The 27,215-nt window shown below is 38.0% G+C and overlaps 1 protein-coding gene across 1 annotated transcript; it reads right to left on the reverse strand.

Annotated features, from left to right (window-relative positions):
- Positions 1–3,142: 3,142 nt before the first annotated feature.
- Positions 3,143–25,561, reverse strand: LOC122687304 (immunoglobulin-binding protein 1-like). The gene is made up of 3 exons (XM_043892658.1): positions 24,441–25,561; positions 13,383–13,388; positions 3,143–3,357 (listed from the first exon to the last, which is right to left on the reverse strand). The coding sequence occupies exons 1-3, from the start codon at positions 25,312–25,314 to the stop codon at positions 3,143–3,145; spliced, it is 1,095 nt and encodes a 364-aa protein (XP_043748593.1). The 5' UTR covers positions 25,315–25,561.
- Between the last annotated feature and the right edge of the window lie 1,654 nt (positions 25,562–27,215).

Raw genomic sequence — 27,215 nt, forward strand, 5'->3', positions numbered from 1 at the left:
CTCCTCTTGTAGATCTGATGAAAGTTCCAAATGAAATTAATATTGATTTACCCTAAGAAAGGACAGATGTTTTAGGTGGGTATATATGTTTATAATGGGCCTATTATTGATAGACAGTAAATACAAGGGCATCACTAGAAAGTGGAATTATGATTCAGCCATGAAAGAAGCAAGAGGGATTTCAATTTTCTAAGGCTTCAGGCCATGACTAGACCAAATTGTTTTTCTCAGCAATAATTCAGACAGCTTAAACAATCAGTTTGAATATTGGAATCACGTATCTGACTTTGTATTTGCAGAATCTAGGTATTGCTTATATCTGAAGCCACTATTGTAGACAGAATAATGGCCCCCAGAGATGTTCATGTTCTAATCCTTGGGAGCTGTGAATATTTTAGGTTATGTGGCAAAGGGCAATGAGAGTTGCAGTTGGAATGAAAATTGCCAATAAACTGATTTTAAGTAGGGAGATTATCCTGGATTATCTGGGTGGGCACAACATAATCACAAGGATCCTTAGAATGGGAGTAGGAAGTAGAAGTGAGAAGCAGAGACACAGTAGCAAGAAAAGAAACTGTCAACATTGCTGGCTTTGAAGACCAAGGAAGAGGGCCTTAAGCCAAAGAATATGGGCAATCATTAGAAACTGGAAAAGACAAGAAGACAGATTCTCCCCTAGAGCTTTCAGAAAGAAATAGCTAATACTCTTTGATCGTAGTCCTGTGATATCTGGGTTGAACTTCTGATATTCAGAATTAGAAGATAAAAAACTTGGGTTGCTTAAACTACTATGCTTGTGATATTGTCATAGCAAGATGAAACCAGTATATTCTCTTGACATCATTCTTACTTCCACCCTGCAACAACAAAATAACTAACCACAAAATAATCACAACTCTTATGTAGTGTCCATTGAGTGTCTGCTACATGCTAGGAACTTAAAATGTATTACTTTATTTCTTGTAAATCTCTGCCAAAAAAAAAAAAAAAGAACCACACCCTTAAATATATCGGTGAAGAAATTAAACCTTACACAAAACAACCTGTCATTAAGTTCATGGTTGAGCAAAGATTGAACTTTTCTACTTATTTGAAGGTCTGAGCACGTTCTACTATATGCAATGTCTTGAACATAGTAAGTGTAATCTTGCTTTAGCTGATTCACTCTAATATCTGAAATATTACCGGATGAGAACTAAACTCAGGAACTGTGTGTGTGCAAGCTAAGTCACTTCAGTTGTGTCTGACTCTTTGTGACCTTATGGACTGTAGCCCACCAGGCTCCTCTGTCCATGAGATTCTCCAGGCAAGAATACTGGAATGGGTTACCATTGCCTCCTCCAGGGGCTCTTTCTAACCCAGGGATCGAACCCTCATCTCTTATATCTCCTGCATTGATAGGTGGATTCTTTACCACCAGAGCCACCTGGGAAGCCCCAAGCAGTGTTTCCTAGTCTTTTATCTTCTGGTAGTCTATTACCTGGTCAACCTGCAAACCTCGCTTTACAACCTGTGATAATACTCTGTATTTTCCCTTACATTTTTTTGCCTACGTGCTGGGGATGGGGTGAAGGACCAGCTGAGAGTGATACTAGTGCAGTCTTTACTTCTTCTGAAAGCAGGCCAGATAGAGATGATTAAAAGTCAGGCACTCATGTTTCCAACAGCATCTCTATTTTTCTGACAGCTGACTCAATTGCTCAGCAGGCATTTTTAGTGCCATCTTGCCAGGTATGTGATTTTCAGTGGATATGTAATTTGGATCTTAGCCTCCCACTTCTTTAGCTGTCAGAACATGGGCCCTCCTAGAGCAGCAGATTGCTCAGATCCTAGAGGGAAAGGGCTGAGTCCCACTCTTCAACATACTGTTAAAGGAGGAGTCCCATCTGGTGAACTCCATAGTGTTCTATGTTTCTGTATAAAGCAGGATGAGAAGACATGAGAGTGGTGACAAATTAATGAGAACGTAGTGAAGAGAATAAGTCTCTCAATGACCATTCAGAAGTAACTAGAAGTACTCTCTTCTGTTTCAGAAATAAAATACAATTTTAGAATGAATTAAAATAAGTTAAAATTCTTATACTTGAATGGGTAGGTTTAAGGAATATGTTTGTGGCATCTACATTTTTCTATCCTCTTTAGGCCAAAAGAACCACATTTTCCAAATTATTTTCTCAATATATTTGATCTAAAGTTTCTCTTTTTACTTGAATCTAGAAGGCTAAAATTTTATTGTTCAAAGGTAAATGTTTCATGAATGGGCTATATTTAAAAATACAAATGAAATTTTAAAAATCTGTCTGTGAACCTGAGGGAAGGGCTGCCATTTTTTGTCAATATAGAATCCAAGAAATAAGACCAACTCTCTGTGTCTTGTAAAGACAAAAGTAATTTTTATATTCCATGATGTTTATATAGGTGTGATAATACCCAAGTCCTTCTTTTCACAAGATTTTAGCTATATATGAAGAATATCAAGATACATTGGAAGACATACACATTCTTCCAGTCACCCCTGCTCAAATACATTTTTCCAAATGGAGAACAAACATCTCTAAGGCTGTAGAATACTCACATAGCTTACATTTACCAAGATTAATTTGTTAGAGAGGAACAACTAAATTGTATTTTAACATTGACTTTACCCATATTACATAAATGTACTTTCCAACTGACTTGCCAAATCAGAATTCAGTCTCTCAAAGCATAGGTCCCCCCACCCCCGATATTTTCCTACTGACATAGTTTCCTTGCTTAAGGAGTCAAAAAGAAAAAACTAAACCAATGTTCATTCTGCTGCTCACCCATAAGTACTTCTAAATCTCCCAGCCCAAATACTTTTGAATCAGATATCAAAGTCCCAGAGCTCTGTGCTAGTTTTTTTCCACATTCTGCTTGGAAATCACTACTTCATCACTACTGTCTGCTTGAAAATCCTCCATCATTAAGCCCTCTTGCTTGTTTTCAATACAGGAACTTTCATTTTGCCTAGCCTGGTTTGGGTTGGTGATTTGAAATCTGATTGTCTACCTGCTTCCAATCTGGCACCATTTGGCGTGTTGCATGACATTTGGCTCTCCCATTTCATGCTACTCACTCCAAGTTTGAATATCCCATGCACTGCCCGAACCCCTGAGGGCACTCAAATATCCAGATTCATGCCTGGTGAGAAGAAACCCGTGTACTGAAAACTCATGTCGATGTTTTCATTTGCCTTAATGACTTTACGAGTGGGTAAATTGGAAAATAATGTTCCTAAAGCACAGTTGCTAGGAGGATGTTTAATGGTGTAACACAGAAAATATCTCAGGAGAGATTCTATGTTCAGGTTAGGCCCCAAAGTGTAAGTGGCTCTTTCTGCCAAAGACATCAGAATAAAACACCATTATTCCTAGCAGCCAAGAGGAGGCAGATTGTTGTCAGGACACCTGTGCACAAAGAAGGCATAGATTTTGAAAAGGAGAAAGCCATTCCTGCACTAACAAGACAGACAGACAACAATATTTTTGCACACCCAAAAGAAGGACATAATTAGTGAGATTTAAGGTTCTAAAATGCAGACTAAGGACTAGTAATGAGAGGATTGAAAACAAAGAATTGCCGATCAATGCTTGGAAGGTTTGAGGTGACAAAGAAGGCTATACAGTTCCCAGAAGAAGGAAAATTTGGATGCAGATTCTTTTATCCACATTGGTTCATGTTTGCCATCATTTCTCTAATAAAATATCACCAGTTTTAAACCAGATTTTCACAGCACATCATTTTTGTGCTTTGTATATAATTATGTTCAATTTTTTTGTGTAACAAAAAATATAGAATCCACACTCTGGGTTGGATTCAGTCATTTCCCACCAATTCTTTTCTCATCACCATGTAGTTGTAGTTTGAGAATAAATTCTTGTGATATTAGCTAGTGGTGTCGGCCTCAGTGATCCCACCTGGGGGATCACAGAGCAGATTCCAGGGCTCATAATTGAAAAAGGGGGAGAACAGCATAAATGAACAAACAAATGACCCTCCTCAGGGAAAGTTGCTGTTAAAAAAGCTTCATTTCTTTGTGCCTAGAATACACTGCAGAGGGAGTGATCCTGTTTTCTACTCAAAAGTCATCTTTACACAACAGCAGCCAAGCAAGTCCAGGAAGATGGAAACACTGGATGGTAGCTTCACATATACTTAGTGTATGTACTTAGTGAGAGCCTGGGCTTTGAAATGAGACTCCTAGATTGGAATCTTTGCATTGTGTGTTCTCATGCTTTTCATTAGTGAGGACAACTTACATCTAGTTTGGTGGTAGATGTCATCTATCTGCTTATTTTTACAGGGATGCAAGAGAGGTTCAAAAAATGACCTCTCCACAGCTACCATCTTTTCAGAATGCTCTTTGCTTATTTTTGGAAAAGAAAATTATCTGTATTATATATGTTCTTTCTTGTCTAAAAGAACATGTTGATTATTTTAAGGAAAATTTGTGGGGGAGGTTAAGTTTGGGACGCAGACTAGGCCACATGGTACCTAGTCTCAGATTTAAACACACATAACATGAAAAATTAATGTTTTTGAACTATGGTGTTGGAGAAGACTCTTGAGAGTCCCTTGGACTGCAAGGAGATCCAATCAGTCCATCCTAAAGGAGATCAGTCCTGGGTGTTCTTTGGAAGGACTGATGCTGAAGCTGAAACTCCAGTACTTTGGCCACCTCATGCGAAGATTTGACTCATTGGAAAAAGCCCTGATGCTGGGAGGGATCGGGGGCAAGAGGAGAAGGGGACGACAGAGGATGAGATGGTTGGATGGCATCACCAACTCGATGTCATGAGTTTGAGTAAACTCCAGGAGTTGGTGATGGACAGGGAGGCCTGGCGTGCTGCGATTCATGGGGTCACAAAGAGTCGAACACGACTGAGCGACTGAACTGAACTGAACTGAACATGGAACATTTTTTTCCTAATTTTGAGTTAAGAGGGTGTCTCATAAACATTTGAATTAATTTATGCTCTTTCAACTTGTGCTGTGCTTAGTCACTCAGTCATGTCTGACTCTTCGCGACCCTGTGGACTGTAGCCTGCCTGACTCCTCTGTTCATGGGGATTCCCAGGCAAGAATACTGGAGTGGGTTGCCATACTCTCTTCTAGGGGATCTTCCCAATCTTCCCAACCCGGGGGTCAAACCCAGGTCTCCTGCATTGCAGACAGATTCTTTACTGTCCGAGAAACCTGGAATTTAAAATGTTTGAATACAAAAGAGTTTTGTTGAGCCACCATTTTATAACTTATTCTAAGTTTAGACTTCTGTTTGCAAGTATATTATAATGAATATATTACAATAATTTACTTTATTCTGTAAGTATTATTAGGATGAAAATGTCCCAGGCATGGTCTCTTGTCATTGGGATGTGTGTGTGTGTTTACTTAGTTATATCCGGCTCTTCATGAACCCATGGACTGTAGTCCACCACGCTCCTCTGTCCATGGAATTTTCTAGGCAAGAATACTGGAGCAGGTTGCCATTTCCTTCTCCAGGGGATCTTTCTGACCCAGGGATCCAACCTGCATTTCTTGCATCTCCTGCATTGGCAAGCAAGTTCTTTACCAGCTGAACAACTGGGGAAGACATCATTGGGATAAAAGCAGCCAAATAGAAGGCAACAACAAAAAATTTTCACTTACAAGGAAATAAGAAAGATTATGAATTTGTGATATCAGAGAAAATTCAAGATTGATACCTTATAAAATAGGTATCCAGTAGCATAAATCTCTCCCAACAATCATGCATTATCAACAATGTTGAGATTTATATAAGTCCTTTCTTAATTTTGTTTGTCCTTAAAGTGTAACAGAGGTAATTTTCTATTGAATTGAAATAAGCTATTGGCACTTCTTCACGGATCATAGTATACTTTAATAATAAGGCCTATTATTGTTAAGAAGGGGAGAGTGATTCTACCAGATGACAAACCTGATGCATCCCTTGGTGCTCATTTATAGAGGTTAAATGGGATTTGGTGAATTGTTAACAAACTGATATAATTGTATAAATGCATTTTATTGCCACTTTTGAGATAAGAATATTTCTATAAATTGAATTTCTAATATTTTAATCTCCTCTAATTCAAATATTAGTATTTTTTCAGTAATTAACTTAAGAACAAATGGGCAAGGTTGAAATGCAGTAGATTTTGATACATAACTGGGAAGAAAGTACTAATGATTCAAGCTTACTGAGATGGAATACCTTCGTTAAAAATAGAGTGAGCATCCTGTTAGCAGAGTCAATAAATCAGTGTTGACAAATACTTTTGTGGAAATGATTCCCCTGTTTATATAGTGGACAAATTGCCTTTAATACTACATATGAATCTGAAATGCTGTCCTTTCACAGTCAGGTTTGGATCCATATCAAAACAGTGTGTCTAGAACAGAGCAACATACTTTATCAAAATTGTCACAATCATAAAGTTGTTACTTTTTTCTATAAAAGTAGTACATGTAAAGTAAGACATTCACATGGTTAAAAAATTAAGCATTAAAGAGAATAGTAAGCAAAAATAAAATGTTGCCTCATCTTCATTCCCCTCTCCTAGATGTAGTCAGATTTAACCATAGCTATTTAATATTTTTAGTTAACCAAAAGCAGAATAATGTTTATGTCTAAAGTTTTCCTTTATTAAATTTACATACTATCTATTGTTTTCCCACCAATAAAAACGAGGAATTCATCACTATTACTTATCTCTTGCTACCAACTGTCCATGTACATTATTACAATTTAATTCTCATATTTACTATCTTCTGTTCTAGTTCTAACCTCTAGATAGGGTTCCATTGATTTTAAACAGTTTGCTCTCCACTTCTACATTTGGATAAATATCTTAACTTCCCTCTTTTTACCTGTACTCTGTCAAAGTTAAAGTATTTATAATCTATTACTGTGATTAATTTCTCTGTATTCTGCCTGTAGTCTAAAAAATGAAATTCAATAAACTGATTTCAATTTGGTGTCTATTTACATAACATACACTGCAACTTAGCAAAGGATTGGACCTGAAGAGAAAATTCTGCTATCCTATGCACCATTTAAAGGAGAATGTTACAAATTTCAAGGTCAGATATATTTATCTTTATAGTTGCTTGAAAGAATGCCTGATTTAGGAGATTCAAGTTACAAAGCATTAATTATAATTAATAATATTTTTCTTTCTTACAGGAGGTAAATTGGATTGGAAGTGAAAGTCATATCTTTTTTTTTTGAAAATCATATCTATTTTTAACATGTCCCAGTAAGATCTGTTTACTCCCCTTCCAGAAGAAATATACATTTTGTAATGAGGGGCAAGAAGATAAAATGTATGTGGAATTTATGTATAATATCTTGTTCTATCCAAATATTAATCTTGTGTTTTAATTTTCTACTAAAGAATAGAAAGGGATCGGCACAATCTCAAATGAAGTCATAGAGATGCAGTTGGGTATCATCATGGCTCATAATATATGCTCTAGGGATTAACCAAAATTGGAATAATCTCTCCAATCTAAGAGAGTTCCCTGTTGATTGTAGAAAGCTCTGTGACAAGTTGAATACAAGCTCCTTGGTGTCCCTTTGAGACCAAGTGAACTGCACCATTTGGTATTTTCTCTTTAGGTGACAAGGCATCAAACAACACAGATAATATCATAATGTTTGGCATTTGTGGCTGAAACTATCATGTTCATTTTTATCCAAGTCCTCCTCCACTTTTGTGAGCCTTGGGATTGAGTGGCATGTGGATAGATGGGTGTCACCTGCAGGCCCCTAAAATATCCTGCCCAGTCTATTTCCCCTTTTAGTCATCTGGAAATCAAGCATTATGAGACTTGAGAACCACACAATGGAAGGAGCATGGTCAATCTTTGCAGGAAAGCACACGGGTGGTAACTTGATTAAAACTGATAAGCCAAGAAATAAGTTTTCATTTTGTTAAAAGTCATGAGATCTAAGAGTTCATTTCAGTGGCATAAACTGGCTTATTCTGACTTTATATCATTGCTTTATGATGCTTTATGCTTTATATCATCATGCTTTATGACAAAATTATGGTATATTTTATGGATTTCTGTTTATTAGTGCCTTGAAATTTCTGTCCTATTTATTAAAAAAAAAAAGCATAGCTCAGAAAGTTGGTTATACACAATTTTAACACCAATTTAATTTACTTCATATTTAGAATAAGACTTTATGGCAATCGTTTTCCAGAGTTTGTAAAATTTTTTCCTTTTTGTTGACAAAAATATATTATGATTTCATCATGTTGCTAAGATAATCCATGTTAATCACAAAGTTTATTAAATGAAGTTTATTATCTGAAGACCTACTTCTCTGAGTCTTTGGTTATAATTTGTAGCATTTCATCCTAAGCCGAATCTAATTCTATATTTGCTGCTGAGCTGTCATTTTAAGTTTTCTTTTCAAGGATTAGATCCATACTATTGTTATATACTATGCTTTCTTACTTTGGTATTTCTTTTGCATTTCTCCAGATAATAGTCTTTAACAATTAAAAAATATTCAAAGGATATAAACTTTCTGACTTCTTAATTTCTAAAATTTCCCCTCATGAATTGTGAAGGACTGACAAAGGTGTAGAATCCTAGGTTTAAAATCATTTCCCTCTTTGACAGCACTGTTCTACTGACTTCTAGAGTCCACTGTTGCTAGTCAGTTTCTTATATTCTATTTTTTTTCTTCTTTTGAAGGTAAATTGTTTTTGTGCTCTAGAAGATTTTCAGACCCTCTCTTTAACATTAGTATTCTACAGTTTCACAATGATGTGTCTAGTATTGGGTAATTAAAAGTTTACTCTACTTGACTTTGGTCAGTTCTTTTGGTGAAAACTTCTTTATCTCGAAAATTCTCTTTCATTTTTCATGGGTCATTTCCTTTTCTCCATTTTTCAGTCCCTCTCATAGCCCACCACCTTCCAGAACACCTTCTAGATATATGCTTAATATGGTTTGATGCTTCATTTCTCATTTTCTTTTTCTGTAAATGTATGCTATGAACTAGGATATAATACTTCCTCCTAAAATTTTTTTAGTTATATTTAAAAAATGAGTATGGACATTGTATATTCTTGCTTTCACATCTCTAAATAAATCAGAATCTTTGAGATCTTATGCTATCTTTTAAAGTATGCTTTAAAATATATAAAATTACTACCTTTATGGCTATTTAATGTATATTTAAAATACTTCATAAATAAGTTTTTTTTTAAAGGCCAAAGTAAATTGATTTTATGTTTTATCTTTACAATCTATTTTAACTACATTTTAATCTTTCCCTTTAATACTCAAACTTAATACTCAAATGTGTATGGGACATTTACACCTGTGGATAAGGTTCTCACTTATCCACTATGATCTCACTTACCCACTTATGATCACTAGATCATAAAACTTTCTGAAACTGCAACAACTCCCTCAGGCAACATTACTAGATGAATCCTATGATACATATCTGAAAGAAAATCGATGCTTAGATTCTACTTTCCTCCTGGAATTCCCTGTTGATTCTATAAAATGGGGAAAATTTTATATAAAATTTTGGGTGACTATAGAAGGAGGAACTCTGATGGTCTTCAGTGTTAACCTGTGGTAAAGGAACTGTTGGCTATACTCTATTAAGTTGGTTCAGTTTTTAGTTATAAAGTGTAGTTTCAGACTTACTGTGTGCCACTGGACTCTATAATATGCAAACAGCTATTTCTTTTTAATTGATTTCTTTCTGTTCTTTCTTTCTCCCTGCAATATCTCTTTGGGTCTTGAGAGCACCTGTGCCATCTGGACTTAGTTGAGTCAGTTTCTTGGCTCGTTTGCTCTTTAACACTGACAATCTCTAACTTTTAAAAATCTATGTTACCACCTTTGTATTTCTCCAGTAGCTTTCATTAAAGCAAAGAGTCTTAAAATTTACATTTATATTTGAACATAAATAGCTACATTTATACAAAATAATTACTCATATCTTCATTGGACAATAAGGATACTCCCTTATAGGAGCAAAAGAGGATTCCCCAAGCATCCTGTTGACATTGCTGCTGCACATGGCTAGCAAGTAGTAGTCAGTATTGTGGTGTAAGCAAGACACCTTCAGAGAAACAGAAAAGCACTGGTATCTCAGACTTGTCCTTTGGGGTGTGTGTATGTTGTGGGGGCAGTGTTTGGGCTTTCAAATATCTGCCTTCCCTGGTTGGTTGGGATTCTTGCCAGGGAAATTCCATGGACAGAGGAGCCTGGTGGGCTACAGTGCATGGGGTCACAGAGGTGGACATGACTGCGGGGTTAACACTGATGATGATGATGATGGTAGGTAGATGGATCTTTTGTAAAAATTTGAAACTGATTAACTGACTAAGAGCATAATTTCTGTTACTTCAAGTCCATATTTTAAGTTCATCTTATGATGAATTTCTGCATTATGCTCTGTAAGATATAATATAGAGTCATTAAGTAGAAAATAAAAGATGGCATCATTTTCATCAGGCTGTGCTTAAATGGAAATTCTACCGAGGTCAAGTTTCCTAGGTCCACAGATTACAGAAACACCTGTTTATTTAAAACAGTGCAAATGTTATGTGAAATTTAGAACACAGACTGTAAAACATCCATAATTTGAAATATTCTTTTTACTAATAGCAGACATTTAATCAAAGAACTTGTCTGTGGTTTTTAAAGCAGGAACTATTTAACACTTATTAGCTACAAAACACACACATAACAGACCTAGAAAAAGGAAACTCCAAAGCTCTTATTTACATGCATTATAGATGAGGATGTAAAATCTGTCTATAAATCAGGTTTTGAATTTTACTATAATTGTGCTTTTCAAAGTAGATAATTAAATTGCTATGTCTTTGGGAAAAGGTCAGCTTGTTGGGATAGCACAGATTAATCTCTCTAGGGCATTTGCTCTTAATAACCATGAATCATTTTTTCATAAGCTTGAAGGCTTGGCAAGGTTCCATCCAGCCTAAAATACTTTGAAAATGACAGAAATTCACTAAGAAACACTCTGATAGTTTTACTTAATCACCAATTAACCTGTATAAGTACCTTTGTGTTCTCACCTATCTGTCAACCTACACTATGATCAGATATTGGGGGAAATGAGAACATGAAGACTCCTGGGTTTTTGCTGCTGTTGTTCATTCCTGTGTTTGTGCCCTGAGCTAGATGTAAAGGGCAAACGATATGAACTCAGGTTCAGGCAGAACAAAATCTCTAATTTTATAAATTATTACTGAGTACCTGTCATCTGATTCTACATTATAATGTTCCCATGCAGTACTTTTATACAAATTATTAAGAATACTTTCTGGTACAACTTTTAAGAAACTATTAAAAGAAACTTTCTAAGATATAATGACAAAAGTCTATGTCTATAAAAGCAAACTTAGAGTCCTTTATTGACACAATCAGTCTCAAGCTATTCTAATGAGAAAAAAAGCAAGCAAACAAACAAAACAACACAGCTAACTTGATCCTGAATCATCTCACATCAATATTCTCATGTTGATGGGATTATCCTACATCTCATTTACATAGTCTAAAAGATAAAAACAAATTGATGATAAATATATGAAATATGCTGTTTTCTATGGCATAACTATTACATAAATTCATACATAATCTTTAAAGTTTTGAACCTAAATTTTGATAATTTTATCAACATACACTTAAATTATCAGTAGAATACCTAGATCCCCTTGGGAAAAAAATATTTTCATATGGTAATTATTAGTGTATGCTTGATAATTGTTTTTCAAAAGCTTGTGTAAAGGAACTGGGGTCTTCATAGCTTATTTATTATTTTATTTTATTTTTAAAATTTATTTTAAATATATTTATTTTATTTGGAGGCTAATTACTTTACAATACTGTATTGGTTTTGCCATATGTTGACATGAATCTGCCATAGGTGCACACGTGGTCCCCATCCCTCTAGGTCATCCCAGTGCACCAGCCCTGAGCACCCTGTATCATGCATCAAACCTGGACTGGCGATTCATTTCACATATGATAATATACATGTTTCAATGCCATTCTCCCAAATCATCCCACCCTCGCCCTCTCCCACAAAGTCCAAAAGACTGTTCTATACATCTGTGTCTCTTTTGCTGTCTCACATACAGGGTTATTGTTACCATCTTTCTGAATTCCATATATATGCGTTAGTATACTGTATCGGTGTTTTCCTTTCTGGTTTACCTCACTCTGTATAATAGACTCCAGTTTCACCCACCTCATTAGAACTGATTCAAATGTATTCTTTTTAATGGCTTAGCAATATTCCATTGTGTATATATACCACAGCTTTCTTATCCATTCGTATGCTGATGGGCATCTAGGTTGCTTCCATGTCCTGGCTATTACAAACAGTGTTGCGATGAACATTGGGGTACACGTGTCTCTTTCAATTCTGGTTTCCTTGGTGTGTATGCCCAGCAGTGGGATTGCTGGGTCATATGGCAGTGCTATTTCCAGTTTTTTAGGAAATCTCCACATTGTTCTCCATAGTGGCTGTACTAGTTTGCATTCCCACCAACAGTGTAAGAGGGTTCCCTTTTCTCCACACCCTCTCCAGCATTTATTGCTTGTAGACTTTTGGATAGCAGCCATCCTGACTGGCGTGTAATGGTACCTCATTGTGGTTTTGATTTGCATTTCCCTGATAATGAGTGATGTTGAGCATCTTTTCATGTGTTTGTTAGCCATCTGTATGTCTTCTTTGGAGAAATGTCTGTTTAGTTCTTTGGCCCACTTTTTGATTGGGTCATTTATTTTTCTGGAATTGAGCTGCAGGAGTTGTTTGTATATTTTTGAGATTAATTCTTTGTCAGTTGCTTCATTTGCTATTATTTTCTCCCATTCTGAAGGCTGTCTTTTCACCTTGCTTATAGTTTCCTTTGTTGTGCAGAAGCTTTTAAGTTTCATTAGGTCCCATTTGTTTATTTTTGCTTTTATTTCCAATATTCTGGGAGGTGGGTCATAGAGGATCCTTCAGTGGTTTATGTCGGGGAGTGTTTTACCTATGTTTTCCTCAAGGAGTTTTATAGTTTCTGGTCTTATATTTAGATCTTTAATCCATTTTGAGTTTATTTTTATGTATGGTGTTAAAAAGTGTTCTAGTTTCATTCTTTTACAAGTGATTGACCAGTTTTCCCAGCACCACTTGTTAAAGAGGTTGTCTTTTCTCCATTGTATATTCTTGCCTCCTTTTTCAAAGATAAAAAGTGTCCATAGGTTCATGGATTTATCTCTGGGCTCTCTATTTTGTTCCATTGATCTATATTTCTGTCTTTGCGACAGTACCATACTGTCTTGATGACTGGTGTTGTAGTAGAGACTGAAGTCTGGCAGGTTGATTCCTCCAGTTTCATTTTTCTTTCTCAAGATTGCTTTGGCTATTTGAGGTTTTTTTGTATTTCCATACAAATTGTGAAATTATTTGTTCTAGTTCTGTGAAAAATACCATTGGTAGCTTGAAAGGGATTGCATTGATTCTATAGATTGCTTTGCGTAGTATACTCATTTTCACCATATTGATTCTTCCAATCCATGAACACGGTATATTTCTCCATCTATTTGTGTCATCTTTGATTTCTTTCACCAGTGTTTTATAGTTTTCTATATATAGGTGTTTTGTTTCTTTAGGTAGATATATTCCTAAGTATTTTATTCTTTTCATTGCAATGGTGAATGGAATTGTTTTCTTAATTTCTCTTTCTATTTTCTCATTGTTAGTGTATAGGAATGCAAGGGATTTCTGTGTGTTGATTTTATACCCTGCAACTTTACTATATTCATTGATTAGTTCTAGCAATTTTCTGGTGGAATCTTTAGGGTTTTCTATGTAGAGGATCATGTCATCTGCAAACAGTGAGAGTTTTACTTCTTCTTTTCCAATCTTGATTCCTTTTATTTCTTTTTCTTCTCTGATTGCTGTGGCCAAAACTTCCAAAACTATGTTGAATAGTAGTGGTGAGAGTGGTCAGCCTTGTCTTGTTCCTGATTTCAGGGGAAATGCTTTCAATTTTTCACCATTGAGGATAATGTTTGCTGTGGGTTTGTCATATATAGCTTTTACTATGTTGAGGTATGTTTCTTCTATTCCTGCTTTCTGGAGGGTTTTTTTTTTTATATCATAAATGGATGTTGAATTTTGTCACAGGCTTTCTCTGCATCTATTGAGAAAATCATATGGTTTTTATTTTTCAATTTGTTAATGTGGTGTATTACATTGATTGAGTTGCAGATATTGAAGAATCCTTGCATCCCTGGGATAAAGCCCACTAGGTCATGATGTATGATCTTTTTAATATGTTGTTGGATTCTGTTTGCTAGAATTTTGTCAAGGATTTGTGCACCTATGTTCATCAGTGATATTGGCCTGTAGTTTCCTTTTTTTGTGGCATCTTTGTCTGGTTTTGGTATTAGGGTGATGGTAGCCTCATAGAAGGAGTTTGGAAGTTTACCTTCCTCTGCAATTTTCTGGAAGAGTTTGAGTAGGATAGGTGTTAGCTCTTCTCTAAATTTTTGGTAGAAATTAGCTGTGAAGCTGTCTGGTCTTGGGCTTTTGTTTGCTGGAAGATTTCTGATTAAAGTTTCAATTTCCACGCTTGTGATGTGTCTGCCTAGATTTTCTATTTCTTCCTGGCTAAGTTTTGGAAAGTTGTACTTTTCTAAGAATTTTTCCATTTCTTCCAAGTTGTCCATTTTATTGGCATATAGTTGCTGATAATAGCCTCTTATGATCCTTGTATTTCTTGTATTTATTGTCTGTTGTGATCTCTCCATTTTCATTTCTAATTTTATTGATTTGATTTTTCTCCCTTTGTTTCTTGATGATTCTGGCTAATGGTTTGTCAATTTTGTTATCTTCTCAAAGAACCAGCTTTTGGCTGTTGATTTTTCCTATGGTCTCTTTTGTTTCTTTTGCATTTATTTCTGCCCTAATTTTAAAGATTTCTTTCCTTCTACTAACCCTGGGGTTCTTCATTTCTTCTTTTTCTAGTTGCTTTAGGTGTAGATTTAGGTTATTTATTTGACTTTTTTCTTGTTTCTTGAGATAAGCCTGTATTGCTATGAACCTTCCCCTTAGCATTGCTTTTACAGTGTCCCATAGGTTTTGGGTTGTTGTGTTTTCGTTTTCATTCATTTCTATGCATATTTTAATTTTTTTTGATTTATTATGTGGTTTGTTGGTTGTTCAGCAGCGTGTTGTTCAGCATCCATATGATGGAATTTTCAATAGTTTTTCTCCTGTAATTGACATCTAATCTTACTGCATTGTAGTCAGAAAAGATGCTTGGAATGATTTCAATTATTTTGAATTTACCAAAGCTAGATTTATGGCCCAGGATGTGATCTATCCTGGAGAAGGTTCCATGTGCACTTGAGAAAAAGGTGAAATTCATTGTTTTGGGGTGAAATGTCCTATAGATATCAATTAGGTCTAACTGGTCTATTGTATCATTTAAAGTTTGTGTTTCCTTGTTAATTTTCTGTTTAGTCGATCTGTCCATAGGTGTGAGTGGGGTGTTAAAGTCTCCCACTATTATTGTGTTATTGTTAATTTCCCCTCTCATACTTGTTAGCATTTGTCTTACATATTGTGGTGCTCCTATGTTGGGTGCATATATATTTATAATTGTTATATCTTCTTCTTGGATTGATCCTTTGTCATTATGTAATGTCCATCTTTGTCTCTTTTCACAGCCTTTGTTTTAAAGTCTATTTTATCTGATATGAGTATTGTGACTCCTGCTCTCTTTTGGTCTCTATTTGCATGGAATATCTTTCTCCAGCCCTTCACTTTCAATCTGTATGTGTCCCTTGTTTGAGGTGGGTCTCGCGTAGACAACACATATAGGGGTCTTGTTTTTGTATCCATTAAGCCAGTCTTTGTCTTTTGGTTGGGGCACTCAACCCATTTACATTTAAGGTAATTATCGATAAGTATGACCCCGTTGCCATTTACTTTATTGTTTTGTGTTTGAGTTTATACACCCTTTCTGTGTTTCCTGTCTAGAGAAGATCCATTAGCACTTGTTGGAGAGCTGGTTTGGTGGTGCTGAATTCTCTCAGCATTTGCTTGTCTGTAAAGCTTTTGATTTCTCCTTCATATTTGAAATGAGATCCTTGCTGGGTATAGTAATCTGGGCTGTAGGTTATTTTCTTTCATCACTTTAAGAATGTCCTGCCATTCCCTTCTGGCCTGAAGAGTTTCTATTGAAAGATCAGCTGTTATCCTTATGGGAATCCCCTTGTGTGTTATTTGTTGTTTTTCCCTTGCTGCTTTTAATATTTGTTCTTTGTGTTTGATCTTTATTAATTTGATTAATATGTGTCTTGGGTGTTTTGCCTTGGGTTTATCCTGTTTGGGACTCTCTGGGTTTCTTGGACTTGGGTGATTATTTCCTTCCCCATTTTAGGGAAGTTTTCAACTATTATCACCTCAAATACTTTCTCATGGTCTTTCTTTTTATCTTCTTCTTCTGGGACTCCTATGATTCGAATGTTGGGGCATTTAACATTGTCCCAGAGGTACCTGAGATTGTCCTCATTTCTTTTAGTTCTTTTTTTCTTTTTTCCTCTCTGTTTCATTTATTTCTACCATTCTATATTCTATCTTGCCTCTGTTATTCTACTGTTGGTTTCCTCCAGAGTGTTTTTGATCTCATTTATTGCATTATTCATTATACATTGACTCTTTTTTATTTCTTCTAGGTCCTTGTTAAACCTTTCTTGCATCCTTTTGATCCTTGTCTCCAGGCTGTTTATCTGTAACTCCATTTTGTTTTCAAGATTTCGGATAATTTTCACTATCATTATTCAGAATTCTTTATCAGGTAGATTCCCTATTTCTTCCTCTTTTGTTTGGCTTGATGGGAATTTATCCTTTTCTTTTACCTGTTGGGTATTTTTCTGCCTTTTCATCTTGTTTATATTGCTGTGTTTGGGGTGGTCTTTCCTTATTCTGGCAGTTTGTGGTTCCTATTTATTGTGGAGGTTCCTCGCTGTGGGTGGGGTTGGACAGGTGGCTTGTCAAGGTTTCCTGGTTAGGGAAGCTTGTGTCGGTGTTCTGGTGGGTGGAGCTGGATTTCTTCTCTTTGGAGTGCTATGAAGTGTCCAGTAATGAGTTTTGAGATGTCAGTGGGCTTGGTGTGACTTTGGGAAGCCTGTGTATTGAAGCTCAGGGCTATGTTCCTGTGTTGCTGGAGAATTTGCATGGTATGTCTTGCTCTGGAACTTGTTGGCCCTTGGGTGGTGCTTGGTTTCAGTGTAGGTATGGAGGCATTTGATGAGCTCCTATTGATTAATGTTCCTTGGATTCAGGAGTTCTCTGGTGTTCTCAGGATTTGGACTTAAGCCTCCTGCCTCTGGTTTTTAGTCTTATTCTTACAGTAGCCTCAAGACTCCTTCATCTACACTGCACTGATGATAAAACATCTAGTTTAATGATGAAAAGTTTCTCCACAGTGAGGGACACCCAGAGAGGTACACAGAGTTACATGGAGAAGAGAAGAGGGAGGAGGGAGATAGAGGTGCCCAGGAGGAGAAGAGGGGGAATCAAAAGGGGAGAGAGCAAGCTAGCCAGTAATCACTTCCCTATGTGCTCTCCAGTCTGGATCCCTCAGAGATGTTCACGGGTTACACAGAGAAGAGAAGAGGGAGGAAGGAGACAATGGTGGTCAGGAGGATAAAAGGGGGAATCAAAAGAAGAGAGAGAGATCCAGCCAGTAATCAGTTCCCTAAGTGTTCTCCATAGCCCAGAACACACAAAGAGATTCATTGAGTTGGGTAGAGAAGAAAAGGGGGAGAGGGGATATAGAGGTGACCTTGTGGAGAAAAAGGAGAGTCAAAAGGGGGAGAGAGCAATCAAGCCAGTGATCTTGCTCCCAAGTAAAAATGGGTACTGAAGATTGGGTTCTTAAAGGTACAATTGATAACAAATACCAAAAAGCAAAGATTAAAAATCTAGAGTAGAGGTTAGATTCTCAAAAATATAATATTAAAAAAAGTCACAAAAATTACAACATATATATATGAAGTTTGTTTAAAAATAAGATTTTTTTTTTTGCAAGGTAATAGTATGTCATAAAAATGAAATTTAAAGGAGTAATAGAGGACTTAAAAATATTTTAAAAATTTACAAACATTTAAAAAATGATAATAGTAAAAATATATCTAGGAATTACTCTGGAGTTGTTACAGACAGTGGGGGTTCAGTTCATTTTCAGATAGTTCCTTGATCCAACTTATACTTCTCAAGGTCTATAGGCCCCTTCCTATGTAGTTGGTACTAACTACAGGGTTTTAATCTATTGCACCTGTCGCTTTCAAAGTGGTTCCATCTATTTTAGCTTCTTCTGTTTGCTGGTCTCTTCAGTGTCTAATTTCTGCCCTGACACAAGGGGGGTGGTGGTGCAGCTGGCTAGCTCTGCTCAGTCCTTTGTTCTGTGAGCATGCCTGGCAGTTAGGTTAGACTCTCTTGTTCAGTTGTGCTGTGGGGAGGGAGGAACACTGCAAATAAACCTCACTGGCATGTGTGGGGCATGCTCACAGTGTTTCAGCTGCACTGGGTTTGCTCCCGCTCACGGCATGTGTGCTTTCCCAGTCTACACTGCTCAGGCTCTAGGTTGCTCTGCCATGAACTATGATGTGGTCCCTGGGTTTCATGCACTCCCCAGGTCTAAGCCACTCAGGTTCAGGTTCTTGGGTACTCCACAAAGGCGCAGACTTGGTTGGACCTGCGTTTTGAGCCCGTCCCAGATCCGAGCGGCTCAGGTGACCAGGTGCTTGGCGGGCGTGGTCGCCCCCAGTTGAAGGCTGTGGCTTTTTGCCTCCCCTGTCCCAGCCGCTTGGTTTTCTGGGTACACAACGGGCGCGCCTTCTCAGGTGTTCCGTGTGTCTCTTCTGGGGAGCTGGTCTCTGGCTGTGACCCTCCCTGCAGATATCGACCATCCAGAATCCCAAGAAATCTTGGTTAGCAACAAAGTCTGCTTGCAGTTTGGTAGATAATGCCTCTCTGGGGCCGCAGTTGCCCCCTGGTGGCTCTGGCTGCCCTCGCCTGCCTGTCTCTGGCAGGGGATGGTCCGGTCTGCAGCCGGACAGCTTGCTCAGTCCTTTGTGCTGTGAGCTTGCCTGGTAGTGTCTTAGGTTAGGGCTTTTTGCGGGATAGCTATTCCACAGTCGGGATTGATTGCTGTCTCACGTTAGTTCCCTCAGATTACCCTCGGGGCATTCAGGACTGGTCCTTACCCTAAGCAAGGCAGCCTGAGCTTCCCTGCCCAGACCCCGCTTGCTAGTGGAGGATGCGAGCTTCTGGGCTGCTGCTCCGCTAGGAGTTGCTGTTAGGCACATAATCTGTGGGTTTTAATTATTTATTTATTTATTTTATTTTTCCTCCTGGTTATTTTGCCCTCTGAGATTCCAAGGCTCACCACAGACCCATCAGAGAGAGTGTTTCCTGGTGTTTGAAAACTTCTCTTTTTTAAGACTCCCTTCCCGGGATGGATCTACATCCCTACCTCTTTTGTCTCTCTTTTTATCTTTTATATTTTGTCTTACCACCTTTTGAAGACAATGGGCTGCCTTTCTGGGCACCTGATGTCCTCTGCCAGCATTCAGAAGTTGTTTTGTGGAATTTGCTCAGCACTGAAATGTTCTTTCAAATGAATTTGTGGGGGAGAAAGTGGTCTCCCCATTCTATGCTTGCACCATCTTAGGACCGCCCTCTTCACAGCTTAAAATAAGGACTCTTCTTCTTTTTCTTTTCTTTTTTTTTTTTTTAAATAAAGACTCTACTATAAAGTTAGAAAACCTATTTCCAAATTATCCTTCCTGGCCATTCAGCACCTTGTGCTCTCTAGTAACTTCCTCTAACTTCTCTGGGGGTACTAAAGCAGATTTTCCTTGTCTTGATATTTGAAGAAAGGAGTCTGCCCCTCATCCTACTGCCTTCAATATGTGTGTTCATATCAAAAGTTTGGACTCCTTAGTTCAGTTCAGTTCAGTCGCTCAGTCGTGTCCAACTCTTTGTGACCCCATGGACTGCAACACGCCAGGCCTCCCTGTCCACCACCAATTCCTGGAGTTTATGCAAACTCATGTCCATTGAGGCGGTAGTGCCTTCCAACCATCTGATCCTCTGTCGTTTGATTCTTCTCCCGCTTTCAATCTTTACCAGCATCAGAGTCTTTTCAAATGAGTCAGTTCTTCGCATCAGGTGGCCAAAGAGTTTCAGCTTCACCATCAGTCCTTCTAATGAATACCCAGGACTGATCTCCTTTAGGATGGACTGGTTGCAGTCCAAGGGACTCTCAAGAGTCTTCTCCAACACCACAGTTCAAAAGCATCAATTCTTCGGTGCTCAGCTTTCTTCACAGTCCAACTCTCACATCCATACATGACTAATGGAAAAACCAAAGCTCTGACTAGACAGACCTTTGTTGGCAAAGTAACATCTCTGCTTTTTAATATGCTGTATAGATTGGTCATAACTTTTCTTCCAAGGAGCAAGCATCTTTTAATTTCATGGCTGCAGTCACCATCTGCAGTGATTTTGGAGCCCCCCAAAATAAAGTCTTTCACTGTTTCTCCATTTATTTGGCATGAAATAATGGTACCAGATGTCATGATCTTAGTTTTCTGAATGTTGAGTTTTAAGCCAACATTTTCACTCTCCTCTTTCACTTGCATCAAGAGGCTCTTTAGTTCTACTCTTTCTTCTAAAAGTGTGGTATTATCTGCATATTTGAGTTTATTGATATTTCTCATGGCAATCTTGATTCCAGCTTGTGCTTCATCAAGTCCAGCATTTCTCATGATGCACTCTGCATATAAGTTAAATAAGCAGGGTGACAATTTACAGACTTGAAGTACTCCTTTCCGGATTTGGAACCAGTCTGTTGTTCCATGTCCAGTTCTAAGTATTGCCTCTTGACCTGCAAACAGATTTCTTAGGAGGTCAGGTGATCTGATATTCCCACCTCTTTAAGAATTTTCCACAGTTTATTGTGATCCACACAGTCAAAAGCTTTGGCATAGTCAATAAAGCAGAAATAGATGGTTTTCTGGAACTCTTTTGCTTTATTGATGATCCAGTGGATGTTGGCAATTTGATCTCTGGTTTCTCTGCCTTTTCTAAAACCAGCTTGAACATCTTGGAAGTTCATGGTTCATGTACTGTTGAAGCCTGGCTTGGAGAATTTTGAGCATTATTTGTTAACATGTGAGATGAGTGCAATTGTGCGGTAGTTTGAGCATACTTCGGCATTGCCTTTCTTTGTGATTGGAATGAAAACTGATCTTTTCCAGTCCTGGGGCCACTCCTGAGTGTTCCAAATTTGCTGGCATATTGAGTTCAGCATGTTCACAGCATCATCTTTTAGGATTTGAAATAGCTCAAGTGGAATTCCATCACCTCCACTAGCGTTGTTTGTAGTGATGTTTCCTAAGGCCCACTTGACTTCACATTCCAGGATGTCTGGCTCTAGGTGAGTGATCACACCATCATGATTATCTGAGTCATGAAGCTCTTTTTTGTATAGTTCTTCTGTGTATTCTTGCCACTTCTTTATATCTTCTGTTTCTGTTAGGTCCATACAATTTCTGTCCCTTATTGTGCTCATTGTTGCATGAAAATTTCCTTGGTATCTGTAGTTTTCTTGAAAAGATCTCTAGTCTTTCCCATTCCATTGTTTCCCTCTATTTCTTTGCACTGATCACTGAGGAAGGCTCTCTTATCTTCCTTGTTATTCTTTGGAAATCTGCATTCAAATGGGTACATCTTTCCTTTTTTCCTTTTCCTTTCACTTCTCTTCTTTTCATTGCTCTTTGTAAGGCCTCCTCAGACAACCGTTTTGCCTTTTTGCATATCTTTTTCTTGGGGATGGTCTTGATCCCTGCCTCCTGTACAATGTCATGAACCTCCGTTCATAGCTTTTCAGGCACTCTGTCTATCAGATATAATCCCTTGAATCTATTTGTCACTTCCACTGTGTAATCACAAGGGAGTTGATTTAAGTCATACATGAATGGTCTAGTGGTCTTCCCTACTTTCTTCAATTTCAGTCTGAATTTGCCAGTTAAGAGTTTATGATCTGAGCCACAGTCAGCTCCCAGTCTTGTTTTTGCTGACTGTATAGAGCTTCTCCATCTTTGGCTGCAAAGAATGTAATCAATCTGATTTCGGTGTTGACCGTCTGGTGATGTCAATGTATAGTCTTCTCTTGTGCTGTTGGAAGAGGGTGTTTGCTATGACCAGTGTGTTCTCTTGGCAAAATTCTATTAGCCTTTGCCCTGCTTCATTCTGTACTCCAAGGCCAAATTTTCCTGTTACTCCAGGTGTTTCTTGACTTCTTACTTCTGCATTCCAGTCCCCTATAATGAAAAGGACATCTTTTTGGGGTGTTAGCTCTAGGAGGTCTTGTAGGTCTTCACAGAACCGTTCAACTTCAGCTTCTTCAGCATTACTGGTTGGGGCATAGATTTGGATTACTGTGGTAGTGAATGGTTTTCCTTGGAAATAAACAGAGATCATTCTGTCGTTTTTGAGATTGCATCCATGTACTGTATTTTGGACTCTTTTGTTGACTATAATGGTTACTCCATTTCTTCTAAGGGATTCTTTCCCACAGTAGTAGATATAATGGCCATCTGAATTAAATTCACCCATTCCAGTCCATTTTAGTGCACTGATTTGTAGAATCTTGACATTCACCCTTTTCATCTCCTGTTTGACCATTTCCAATTTGCCTTGATTTTGGACCTAACATTCCAGGCTGGAACTCCTTAGGGGAGTGTTTAATACCCTGTAATGGCAATATTTAAGGAGAAGCAGCAAAAATAGAGACTTTTAGGAATAATATCACATTTTATTAGTCTTAATTATGAAAGTTTATAAAAACAAAAATATACTTGTAATTAATTTCTTCTCTGGGTTAGTAAGGGCTTCTTTCTTGGGACACTTAAGTTATACTTTAATGTTAAAAATAACTTTGTTCAAACACGTGGCTACCAAGGGGGAAAAGAGGAGTGGGATGGGTTGAGAGACTGAGATTCACACACACACACGTGTGCACACACCCACTCACATATATATTCCTATGTATAAGGTAGATAAATAATGATAAGCAACCGTATATTCACAAGGAACTCTACTCAATGCTCTGTGATAACCTCTATGGGAAGGAAATATAAGAGGGGATATGTGTATTTGTATTGTTGATTCACTTTGCTGTATAGCAGAGATTGATAAAACATTTTATTTATTTTTTTTCATTAAAATTTTTAAATTGAAGTATAGGTGACTTACAATATTTCTTTCAGATGTACAACACAGTGATTCTATATTTGTACAGGTTATGCATCATACAAAGGTATTATAATATTATTGACTGTATTCTTTGTACCATAAGTTACATCCTTGTGACTTATTTATTTTATAACTGGTAAATATCTTTTAATCCCCTTCACCTATTGCACCCATCCTCCCATTCTTCTCCCTTCTGGCAACCACTAGTTTGTTCTCTGTATCTATGAGTCTGTTTCTGAGTTTGGGGGGCTCATTTTTTTTTATATATATATTTTAGATTCCACATATAAGTGAAAACATACAGTATTCATCTTTCTCTGACTTATTTCACTTAGCATAATACCCTACAGATCCATCCATATTGTCACAAATTGCAAGATTTCATTCTTTTTTATGGCTAAGTGGTGTTGGGAAAACATGATAGCTATATGTAAAATAAAACTAGACCATTTTTTCACATCGTCTACAAAAATAAAGTCAAAATGAATTAAAGACTTAAATATAAGATCTAAAACCATAAAACATCTAGAAGAAAACATAGGTGGTATGTTCTTTGAAGTCAGTCTTAGCAATATTTTCTTTTTTGATCAGTCTCCTCAGGCAAGGACAACAAAAGCAAAAATAAACAAATGGGACCATATGAAACTAAAAAGCTTTTGCACAGCAAAGGGAACCATCAGTAAGACAAAAAACTACTGAATGGGAGAAGATACTGGCAAATGATATGTCTGATAAGGGGTTAATATCCAAAATATATTAAGAACTCAGACAACTCAATACAAACAATCTAATTACAAAATGGGCAGAAGATCTAAATAGACATTTTCCAAAGAAGACACATAGATGACCAACAGGTACATGAAAAGATGCTCAACATCACTAATCACGAGGGAAATGCGAATCAAAACCACCTCAAATGCAATGAAACAGCACCTTACACCTATCAGAATGCCACACTTTTTAGTGAATACTGTTTGCTGTTTTGGAATTCTCCCGTTTTCAGGTCTTTCAGATGGCCAACTCTTTCTGCTTACACAGATGCCCATTACTAGTTGATCTTGTAGTTATGATGATCTTCCCTTACCTGACGTTGTCTTGGCTATTCCCTGATCTGGTAATGCTCCAAATTTCCGATGCTGTTCATACCAGTCATTCACTGTCATAGATGCCAGACTTGGATAACCAGTTCCAAATACTTTGGCTTGGGCCATGTTCCGAGTGAGAACAAATGGTTTCATTGGAGGCCTGTCCTGACGAGATGACTGAGAAGTTGATGCCTCTTTTGTGGAGTCTTTTTCTCTCAAGATCTTTATCTCCTGGTCAATGCTCTCAATCTCTTCTAAGGTGATACCAATCCACCTTCGAAGGTGAAGGAGGTAATATTCACGAACATGCTCATCATTTGCTTGACCACTTTCCAGAGCAGATTTCAGTGCAGACAACCTATGCTCCACCTCCTTCTTCTGCTTGTATCTCTCTATTTTAGCCTGTCTCTGAGATGCCATAGCAACGATGCTAGGATAGGCCATGGAGGAATTAGCAGTGTTATTTTCAGCTGAGTTGGTCTTGGTTTTGGGCAGCTCAAACTCTGCCACATGATAGTGCTGGCACTGAGTTAAGTAGTTTAAAAAGTGTTCTCGAGCCCACTGCAAATGATCTAGACGCTTGCTGGGATTGACTTGTTTCATGGCGAACGCTCCTTGAAATGCTGGCACCATCAGGTACTTCAGGTCGGTGGACGCGATCTCCTCCAAATCTTCATTTTGGCTGAACAAGTCGAGCTGCGACAACATTTCAGCAGCCTTCTTCAGGAGATCCAGTCCCTTGAACACCTTATCTTGGATTATTCGGGAGCCGGTGGGCTCAGTTGCGATTTCCAGTTCGTCCAAAAGCTGCTTGCTGGTTTCGAACAGCTCAGGGAGCCGCGGTAACAGTAACTCGTCTTCGGCTGCTGCCATCTTAGGGAGGGAGGAACCCGGAAAGCCTGACTTCCGGGGTCAAAGGCAACCCTGGGAAAGCTGAGCTAGGCGAGAGATGAAGAAACCGGAAGGGGCGCTGCATTGGTTCAGTAGCTCCATTGTTACCTAAGCGTCTGAAAACTTCCGTAGGCTGCTGTTAAGTCAGTCTAGCAACCGTTTCCATGGACTCATTTTGTCATGCTGCCTATTACTAGTAGACATATGTGAATGATACACACACGCAAATAAAAAAGCAAACCCCAGGCGCTGCTTTTCGCGCGACTCCTCGTCGCCGACCCGGGCCCGGACTGTGCCATCGGCTCTGAGGAGCGGGTGTGACGAGGCTGAATTGGGAGCCAGGTCGGGCGCGAGAAGGCAGGAGCACTCCAGGAGCCGGCCGGGCGAACGCCTTACCTCGTGAGGCGCTCCCTGGCCACAAGGGCCAGGGCGGCCAGGGGCTCCGAACTCCGCGCAGCTTCTGATAAAACATTTAAAAACAGCTGTACTCCAATAAAAATTTGAAAAGAATAATTTTATTCCTTGATATTGATTTAATCACCTTTTCCTGTGAGTACTGACTGTTGAGCATTTTGTGTTATTATCAAAGGTCAAAATGAGGACATTATTATTGTTATATGACTAGGTCAACTGAAAATATTTACACTTGAGTGAATTGCTATCAAAATGTCGGTCCTGAACCACCGAAATACCCATGGGACAAAGTATAGACTAGTGGTTTTCTTATCAGGAATAGTTCAGTTCATGTCCTTTTAGTATTTACTACTTGTTATTATTAGCTAGCCATTTTTAATCAATTGCTAACAGAAGGATTTTTAAAATTTTATTTATCTATTTATATTTTTGGTTGTATTTGATCTTTGCCGCAGCATGAGCTTTCTCTAGTTGTGGTGATGGGGGCTGCTCTGGTTGTGGTAATTGGGTTTTTCACTGTGGTGGCCTCAGCTGTTGCAGAGTACAGGCTATAGGCAAATAGGTCTTAAAAGTTTAGCACATGGGCTCAATTGTTGCAGTATGTGGCCCTAGGGCTTGCAGGCTTCAGTAATTGGTGACACACAGAATCAGAGGTTGTGGTGCATGGATATAGGTGCTCCACAGCAGGTGGAATCTTTCTGGGTCAGGAATTGAACTCCTGTTCCCTGCGTTGGCAGGCAGATTCTTATCTACTGTGCCACCAGGGAAATCTAGATGGCTCTTTTTCTTTTTTTTAAAGTTAACATTTATTACTTTTTGAAACTGATTTCTTAGTTGCCAATTTTTTGAGAAATATTCTAAGTAAACATGAGAACAGTTTCGGTGTAAATATACGAAGCTAACTGACAGACTATGTAGCTGCAAATAAAGTGCTGAATCATATTTTTTAATCTACTTACTGGGATCCTAAACACTGCTGACTAATATTTTCATAGTCTTCTCTTAGCATATGTGTTTTCCTACAATTAGTAAGAGACATTTATTCTGCTTTTCAAGTTTAGTAACACTTTAAAATTTATTTGTGCATCAGTTCAGTTCACTCAGTCATGTCCAACTCTTTCCCACCCCATGGAGTGTAGCACGCCAAGCTTCCCTGTCCATCACCAACTCCCAGAGCTTGCTCAAACTCGTATCCATTGAATCAGTGATGCCATCCAACCATCTCATCCTCTGTCGTCCCCTTCTCCTTCTGCCTGCAATCTTTCCCAGTATCAGGGTCTTTTCCAATGAGTCAGTTCTTCGCTTCAGGTGACCAAAATATTGGAGTTTCAGCCTCAGCATCATTCCTTCCAATGAATATTCAAGACTGATTTCCTTGAGGATTGACTGGCTTGATCTCCTTGCAGTCCAGTGGACTCTCAAGAGTCTTCTCCAACACCACAGTTCAAAAGCATCAATTCTTCAGTGCT

This window comes from Cervus elaphus, chromosome 31 (genome assembly GCF_910594005.1).
Source record: "Cervus elaphus chromosome 31, mCerEla1.1, whole genome shotgun sequence".
In the NCBI taxonomy this organism is placed as follows: Eukaryota; Metazoa; Chordata; class Mammalia; order Artiodactyla; family Cervidae; genus Cervus; species Cervus elaphus.

Bases quoted from the DNA above. Each gene is read 5' to 3' on its own strand.
- LOC122687304 (XM_043892658.1), bottom strand. From the start codon at position 25,314: ATGGCAGCAGCCGAAGACGAGTTACTGTTACCGCGGCTCCCTGAGCTG.